Source organism: Gopherus evgoodei, unplaced genomic scaffold, assembly GCF_007399415.2.
Source record: "Gopherus evgoodei ecotype Sinaloan lineage unplaced genomic scaffold, rGopEvg1_v1.p scaffold_32_arrow_ctg1, whole genome shotgun sequence".
Lineage (NCBI taxonomy): Eukaryota > Metazoa > Chordata > Testudines > Testudinidae > Gopherus > Gopherus evgoodei.
Genome location: NW_022059994.1, coordinates 5,597,364 through 5,606,191, shown reverse-complemented (window position 1 = coordinate 5,606,191; position 8,828 = coordinate 5,597,364). Strand labels below are relative to the sequence as shown.

At 46.1% G+C, this 8,828-nt stretch overlaps 1 protein-coding gene across 1 annotated transcript; it reads right to left on the bottom strand.

The window, feature by feature from the left end:
* Positions 1–1,245: 1,245 nt before the first annotated feature.
* LOC115640885 (C-type lectin domain family 2 member B-like) lies at positions 1,246–5,917 on the bottom strand. Its single transcript, XM_030543967.1, has 4 exons — positions 5,728–5,917; positions 4,416–4,645; positions 2,158–2,261; positions 1,246–1,538 (listed from the first exon to the last, which is right to left on the bottom strand). The coding sequence occupies exons 1-4, from the start codon at positions 5,915–5,917 to the stop codon at positions 1,430–1,432; spliced, it is 633 nt and encodes a 210-aa protein (XP_030399827.1). The 3' UTR covers positions 1,246–1,429.
* Between the last annotated feature and the right edge of the window lie 2,911 nt (positions 5,918–8,828).

Genomic DNA, 8,828 nt, shown 5'->3' with positions numbered 1-8,828 from the left:
GGAGGGCAACCTGCAGCCCACAGGCCGCATGTCACCCATCAAGCTATGAGACATTTTGTTGACATTGACCATCTGCAGGCACCGCTCCCTGCACCGCTGCTTCCCAGGGCTCCCATTGGCCAGGAACAGAGAACCGCAGCCACTAGCAGCTGCAGGGGAAGGTGCCTGCGGATGATCAACATCAGCAAAACGTCTCACGGCCCGCCAGCAGATTACTCTGACGGGTCACAGCTACCCACCACTACTCTAACCCCTGTGACTGTGACATAACGCTTGAAAACAGGGCCCCCTGAAGGCTCAAAACCTAGAAGTCAAATAAAAAGGACCTCCTTTTTTGTATTTTTTAATAAAGTCTCATGTTTTTTAAATCACACACATGATTTTCAGGACTGTTTTGACTCCTGATTTGTGAACACTTGGGATTGGCAATAGTGGCTAACAAACTCTTGTGAATGCAATCCTGCTTTGTTCTTGATTATTGTGTTGATCTAAAGGTCCATATGATCACTTTTTTTTAGTAGTAGTGGTATTGTAGTAACACCTTAGTCATGGACTAGGACTCCACTGTGCTAGGGTCTGTACAAACACAGCACACAAAGATAGTCCCTACCCCAAAGAGTGTATAAACAGAGGGTGAAGTTCTGGCCCCCTTGACATTAACAGCGAAAGTCCCACTGATTTCAGTGGGGCTAGGATTTCACGCTGAACCCCACATTCATGACAACATGCTGCTTATGCTTTCGATCCAGTTTTTTTATGGGCTCATAGTCTGGAATTGCTGGGGCTCAGGGGTCATAGAAATGAGTAATGTGTAAATACTTAGGGCAGGGGGGTAATACGTTTCTGCTCAGCCATTACTGCCTTAATGAATAACCAAGATAAAAAACATTTCAATGAGCATATATAGGTGCGCACACACCCCCTTCCCAGGAGGGTCAGTAAAGGGCTGGACAAGGTGAGAGGGGGACGGGGGGAGAGCCATAGAGGGCAGGATAGGGAGGGGACCAGGGCTGTGTGGGTCAGAGGGGCAGCATGGGAAGAGGACAGGGGACCTCATGGCGGTCACGGAAGGCAAGACAGGAAAGGGATGGAAGAACAACATGGGTGTCCACAAAGGGCAGCAGCTGTGCCCTGTAGAATTTTTATCACTAGAGATGCTGTACAAAATTGAGAACCCAGCTTGACTCTCAGATCCCAGAGGCGAGCTTGTAGTGCTGGCAGCTAATGGGGGGGTGAGGGAGGGGAGGAAACCCCTGTAGCATCTGTTTATCTGTAAAATGAGCCCATGTGATCTGGAGACACCAAGGGATGATAAATCAGTACTCCTAAAATGTAGGTTTTTTGCTCTCGGTTTTCAGAGTCCAACTGTGATTTAAGTCCTTCATTTCTGGCATCTCCCCTGCATGTCCGCGTACTTTCCCTTCATCTATTACACATACGGTTTGTTGCAGATCCAGCTTCTCACGGTGTAACACCTTGAAGAGCTGACAGCAGTTTCCGTCAGAAATGCACAGTTTGCATCTCCTCTGACTTCAAATCTGGAAAGAACAGCAAGATGTGGCTTGTAAGCACCCCTCATGGCCCTGCCTCAGTTTCCCTCCGAGGTTCCTGGAAATCAGCCACTCAGCACAAAAGTCTTTAAAACCGTATCACCCTCTTCTTGGGGTCTAATGTATTGAACATAGTCCGGCTCCCAAAGTCAGCCTCCTTTTGCCCACCCCTCTAGGTTCAGGGTTTCCACAGCGCTGCTACCTGGGACGGTGTGGTTCAGGTCGGCCTCTCTAGCCTGCACACACACTTCCCTTTAGATCAGAGTTTCACGGACCTCCTTCCAGGGACCAGATGCTGGCTGAGTGCTTTTTCCAGCAGCTCAGCCTCTGATTCACCCAAAGCCTCACCCTTATCACCTGATTGGGTCACATGACCTCCATTTTCCCCCACCCAGGAGGGTTGACTGCATCACAGGTAGGGCTGAGACCTATGTCCCCTTAAAGGGCCAGATACCCAGCGATTTTGCCAAAGCATTATTCTACGACGCAGGCCCCGATCTTTCACACAGCCCATGGCAAAGCCGGGCATGGAAACCAGACCTCCTGAGTTCCAGTTTTAACCACAGCCCAGCCTGACTCAGCATTCCAGATGAATGAAGAAACTCACAGGTTGCTGAATTTGGTGCCATTTGCCCATTTCCAGTGATGATCGGAGCCCCTCTGGAGACCAATCCACGGATCTGTGGTGCCTTTATATCGCAGCACAAATTCCTTACGGTGATAAAGAAGCAAAGAGGAAGCTCGTTATGTACAATGGCCTTCAGTGACTGCACACAGCATCATTCCACCCCACCCTTGTAGAAGACTAAAGTTCCATCACTCTATCTAGACCCATTCCTGAGCATAACGTGGTTTGGTTTTGTGGGAAATGTCACAATGTCGCAAAGATCCAGCCTTCCTTCAGTCGCTCATTTTATTCAAAAGCGGTGTTGCAAGCTCTTCAGCCATGTCACCAGATGGACAAAAGTAACCCAGCGTACCGTGCTCTCAAACTCTCCAGCAACACGCAAAGGGGACTGTTTCCTGACCCTATCTGGTGCCACATCCGGGACCACCCGAGAGATCTGTGGGTTCGCAGGACTGAACAAGATCTAGGAACTTCACCACACAACACCTGGTGCGACGCCAGCTACCACAAGCACTCAGACCGGTGCAACGGTCCTTAGTACACTGTATGTTTGATTATGATGACGATTCTGAATGTACGTCTACATTTTAGAGCAAGGGAAAATGGAAGTTCCATCTGGTGGGAAATTCTGAATTTTAGTTTTCTCCTGAATCAGGAGAAAAAGTTGAAAGTTTGAAATTTTTTGGGAAAATCTGAATGTTTCATTTCAGCCTCATCAAACTGATAATTTTCCATCAAAAACTCTAAATTGACAAATTCTAGCAAAATATTTCGATGACCCAGCATTTCCCAACTGTTCCGTTTGACAATTTGTGACCTGCTCTAACATATTTCTACAATGCACCATGGATGTGCTTTGGTGCTTTGCAAAAGTAATTAGTCATTAGTGTTGATCCTGAGGAGCTATTTGGATTATAAAATCTTTGCAGCAGAGATTGTCTCTCGCTGTGTGTCTGTGCAGCGCCTTGCATGACGGGGCCATGATCTCTGCGGTAGCCTCTAGATGCTAATAAATAATAACAGAGCTTTTCAGTCAAAAAATAAACCACTTGGGATCAACTTGCAACAGGAAGCCAAAATGCTTTTTGTGGGGAATAAGTGGCAATGACTCCCATGCAGGGATGGAGCTCCTCTTAAGAGCTCTTTGTGGCAGACATTTTTTCTGCTCAGCAGCCCTTGCACTGTTTAGCTACTGCCCACCAAGGAAGGAAGTGGCTGTGTAGATCATTTGCACATGCACATGGGAGAGGAGCCTGGTTTGTTTAAGGGGCTAAGGAAGGATCTGACTGCTCTCTATAAATACATCAGGGGATAAAACACCCCAGAAGGAGAAAAAGCTAGTAAAGCTCAAAGAGAATGTTGGCAGAAGAACAAATAGGTACAAACTGGCCATGAATAAATTCAGGCTGGAAATTAGAAGTTGCTACCCATCAAGGGGGGAGGTTGTGGAACAGCTGACCAATAGCAGAAGGAGGGGGGCAAACACCCTAACTAGTTTGAAGGTGGAGTTTGATAAGTTCATTAACAAATGGGGTTGCCTGCAATAGCAGGTACTGGACTCAGTGACCCTGCCTGTTTTATGTCCCTATAAAGAGAGACAGTTGCGGCCCCAAGAGCTCACAGACAAGACAGACATCAGTGAAGATTATTAACCCCATTTTACAGAGGGGGAACTGAGGCCCCAGAGAGATCAAGATTTTCAAACGTAACCAGTAATTTTTGGGTGCCCATCGTGAGAAGCCTTAAAGGGCTCTGACTTTTAGAGGGCAGGAGCTCAGCAATTTCTCAAAATCAGGCCCCCTGAAATCATCTGGTATTAGGCACCCAAAAAATTACCCTTCACTTTAGAAAATCTTAGCAATAGAATTATAATGGGAACTGCCTTTCAACTTACACTCAGCCATGACGACACAGTTGCTAGTTTTGAATCTAGCTGCTGAAATTTCCATGCTATTTGGCTTCTTTACCACTACAGGGACCAGAAGCTGTTACGAGCTTCAGGGCTGGAACCCTGGAACGAGTCAGTCACTAGCATTCTAAACCCGGAACCCCGGACTGGGACAGTAACAAGCATTCCAAACCTAGAACCCTGGAATGAGTCAGCCACTAGCATTCCAAACCTGGAACGAGTCAGTCACCAGCATTCCAAACCTGGAACCCCGAAATGAGTCAATCACTAGCATTGCAATCCTAGTCTATTGAGATTGCCATAAAGAACAAATCAGTTTCTTCCTTACCAGGTCCTGCCAGGTGTCAATCACAGCCAGGGAGGCATTGAGTCCCGAGCAGTGGCTCTGGCTGTTGTTCCAGTTCCCTTCAGCCTCTGAGAAATAGTAACATTTCCCTCGGTATCCGACCCAGCCGTCCACACACGAGGGGGTGGAACGGTTCATTGGACATGAGGCAGCGTTGAAGAGTGGACGTGACTGCTGGGTTTTAACTCCCATCACTGGAAAAGAGAAAGAAACTGATTCTCTCCTGCCTCACGTCTCTGTGTCACAGGGGCACGAATCAAAAGAAGACCCCCCCAGATTTAGACTCTTCAGTGTCTGGTTGCTGACTGGAGGGCAACTGATAGGAAAGATCAGAAGTGATATCATCTCTGTGCTTGGTTTACCCGTCTTTAAATGGGAGATGATAACTGGAGCCGGCCGGGAAATTTTTAACAAAATGCGTTTTCAATTGGAAAATGCCAATTTGTCAAAACTGAAACTTTTCACCGAAACAGATCGGTTTTGTTGGGAAGGTTTCCTGGGTCCAGGGAGGGATTATGGATCAAAACAAGACACAGAGACGCTCCAGAGTAGCCAATTGGTTAGGGCACTTTCATGGGCTTGCTGGCCTCTTTAAGGAGAGTCTAGGCCTAAGCTACCGGCAAGGAGCTAAATTAAGGGGAATGAACCTATCTAGGCAGTTAATGGAATAACAAGCACGTAGGCCTGATAAAAAGCCATCGAGGGCTCTGCTGAGGGGGAAGAACTCCAGAGACTCCAAGCCAGGATTGGGAAATACAAATCCCAAAGACGAGGGCTGTGCAACCCCTTGAGCCCAAGGGGAGAGACTTTATTTCAAGTTTCTTTGGATGTAATAAAGTAGAACCGCAGCCGGGAAATTTTGCCTCATACCTTTTTGGACTGTGTGGAGTTCTCAAGAGGCCCTGAGAGACAGGAAACCGAGACAAGGTCCCTGCAAGGCCACACCTTACTTCTACGGGCACTGATCTGGGAGGTGGGAAACGCGTGTTCAAGTCTTTGCTGAGAATCAGGCAGACCTGGACGTTGAACCTGGCTCTCTACCCATCAGGTTATTGAGTCGGTCTCTGATTGAGGAGGAGAAAAGTTCTAAACACTCAACATTTCTCTTGGAAATTCAGTTTTGTCTCCAGGCCAGCTCTACTCATGAGGCAAATGGGGATAATAATGCTGCTCTAACCCAGAGGGGTGGGGGGATGCTGTTACGATGGGGGGAAGCTGGGAAGACAGGATGCAGGTTTGTAACAGCCCCATGCAGAGAACAAATACCAAGCTAAGCAAAAGGCTGTTTACTCACCTATCAAAGAAATGAGAAGTGCAGCTTCAACTACAATTCTACTCCAGCGTCTAAGAAATCTGATACATGCAGATTTGCCCTCTGGAAGAGAAAAAGCCATTAGTATCCAAATATCTAACAGAGTTAGCCATGCATCAGACTTGCCCGAAACAAACTCCTTTAGTTTGCAGTTACAGTTGCTGTACAACATCCCCCACCTCTTCTAAGTTAAAGATCTAGACAGGCTTCCACTGGGCGATATTTATTGCTGATCTAATCTTGATAGCCGCCAACCTCTTGCCATCTCCACTGGCTAAAGCAGGGTCTGGTTCATTTCAGACATCTTTCAGGATCCCTTAGTTAAGTGGTTGTCCAACTTTGCTCTGACAGCCCTTGCTGGTTGTCTGCAGAGAGCTGGGTGGTCACATGGCACTGGCTCCTCTTCTTTGTTTCCAGCTACTAAATTACACATGGTTAAGGCACTAGAATGGGACTCGGGACACTGGACACAATTCCCAGCTCTACTACTTAGTCCCTGTGTGTTCTTGGATACATCACGTAACCTTTGTGATTTTGCTCCCCAGCTGTAAAATAGGCAGCTAGAAGTACAAAGAAGGGATCTATTTTCAAAGCAGTGGGCACAAATAGCTGAGACTGAAGCTTACGTGACTACTAACCTGCTGAAAATTAAGCATTAATTTAAGTGTTAGTAGGATTGGGGCCTTCAGACCAAAAACAAAAGAAGAAGATAAGTCTGGCTATTCAGGTGTTCCTGGTGTTTCTGCCTAGGTTAAATTTCAAGGGCTGTTGTTTAGAGTATCTTGGCACCTCTGGCTGGTCCTGCTTCCAGGTGCATTCAGCACCCACAGCTCACACAATGGAAGTTGTGAGTTCTCAGAACCTCTGAAAAATCGGCTATTCAAATCTTCCCAGACACTCAGGGTCTAATCCTTTACAACATGCTTCACTCCCCATGTCCCCAGAAAGAAAGAGGAAGGAATGGCTATCAGATTACCCTTTTCAATCGAGTTGCAATGTTGCACCTTTTCAGAATGAGAATTAGTTTTCTCCATCTTTCCTGGGAAGCGAGCTGTCCGTGTGTCCCAACCAACTCTTTCACTGATATAGAATTACTCCCGATCAGCTGTGACAGTCCTGGCTTCAGGTTCTTTTCTTCCTAAGATTTCTCCACTTGAGTTATAGTTTGCTCTGTTCTTATACCAGAGGATGAAAGAAAACAGACAAGAGTTCACTGGATGAAATTAATTTAAACTTTCAAGACAAATAAATTGAAATACTTTAGGCAGCATGGAATCATAAAGAGCTGGAAGAAACCTCAAGAGGTCATCTAGTCCATCTCCGAATGCTGAGGCAGGAATAAGTAAACCTAGACCATCTCGACAGGTGTTTCTCTAACCCATTCTTAAATACATGGGGATTCCACAACCTCCATTGGTAACCTGTTTCAGTGCTTAACAATCATTAGAATTAGAAAGTTTATCCTAACAGCCAACCTAACTCTCCTTTGGTGCAGATTGTGTCTATTATTTCTTGTCCTGTCTCTGGAAGGCTTGGAGACCAATCGATCACCATCCTCTTTATAATAATCTTTTACGTATTTGAAGACTCTTAGCAAGTCCCCCCTCAGCCTTCTCTTCTCTAGACTAAACAGGCCCAACTCTTTCAACATTTCCTCATACGTCATGTTTTCTAAGCTTCTGATCTTTTTTGTTCCTCTCCTCTGGATTCTCTCCAATCTTTCTGAAAGCGTGGTGCCCAAAACTGGACATAATACTCCAGCTGAGGCCCCACCAGCGCTGAGTAGAGCGGAACAATGACCTCCCGTGTCTTACATATGACCTTCCTGCTAATATACCCCAGAATTGCATGTTGTTAATACATCCCAGCATGGAGTCCATCTGTTGGCTGCACAGCCACAATTAGCTAAAGGAGAATTTGGGGGCTGAGTTTAAAGAAAAATGTTGCTGGTAGAAAAAATCCAATATTTAGTCTTAGTGAGCATTTACTAGCGCTGTTGTAATTGAGGTTGCAAAGCTGTTTCCATTCTAATCACCCTTCCCTGCCAATTTTCAGTCACTCGTAACTTCTGAAATATTCATCACAAGGACTGAAATTTTCCTTTACCCCAAAAATCTGTATTTGGGAAGGAAAAGTGCGTTTTGGGCAGTGGAAGGACAGACATCTGAGTTGTTCTCGAGGTCCAGATCTTCAAAGGTGTTTAGGTGCTTAACTCATATTGATTTCAGTGGGAGCTAGTGAGAGGTTGGAAAGCGGAAGCCCAAGTCAATGGAAGTTAGGGGCCTAACCTGCTTTTGAAAATACCACTAGGTGCCTATCTGCATTTGTAGGTGTCTGAACACCTTTCAAAATTTTTCGCTCACGGTGTTGGTGTCATTTTTGAAAATTTTGCTCTACCTGATGAACCCAAGGGCACACTTGGAGTTTATGGCAGAGTCCAGAATGGAACCCCAGGTCTTTTGGGTCCCAGTCTTAGCCACAAGATTAGTCTTCATCTTATAATACCTGGCTCTTACCTTCAAAAGGTCTCAAAACACTTCGATATCACTACTGCTATTGTACAGAGGAGGAAACTACGGCACTGAGAGAAGTGACTGACTTGTGGTCATCCAGCAGAGCCAGGAAGAGAACCCAGCTCTTGCAAATGCCAGTCTAGCTGGCTGCTCACTAGGCCACGCTGTCCCATCCCTTACAAGCTGAACTCTTTCTCCTCAAATCAGTGTTTTCTCCTTGGGTGCTGTACTAAGCTTACCAGTTTACCAACATTTCCCTATCACCGGGCTGCAATGCTGGAAATCTCCACTACGTGTCAGCATTACATGCAGCTATGGCTCCCTTGTTAACCTTGCTAGCATATATATACCTGCCCCTGGAAATTTCCACTACATGCATCTGAGGAAGTGGGTATTCACCCACGAAAGCTCATGCTCCAAAACGTCTGTTAGTCTATAAGGTGCCACAGGATTCTTTGCTGCTTTTATAGATCCAGACTAACACAGTTACCCCTCTGATACTTGATTGTTAACCAAGAACACACCAGAATGTTCTGGATAGTTACATGAAATTTATAAGGCCGGTCGAAT

Coding starts and splice junctions, on each gene's coding strand:
- LOC115640885 (XM_030543967.1), bottom strand. CDS start 5,917: ATGTTGTACAGCAACTGTAACTGCAAACTAAAGGAGTTTGTTTCGGGC. Junction 4,646..5,727: donor ACTTCTCATTTCTTTGATAG/GTGAGTAAACAG, acceptor GGAGAGAATCAG/TTTCTTTCTCTTTTCCAGTG. Junction 2,262..4,415: donor TTGACACCTGGCAGGACCTG/GTAAGGAAGAAA, acceptor TATCACCGTAAG/GAATTTGTGCTGCGATATAA.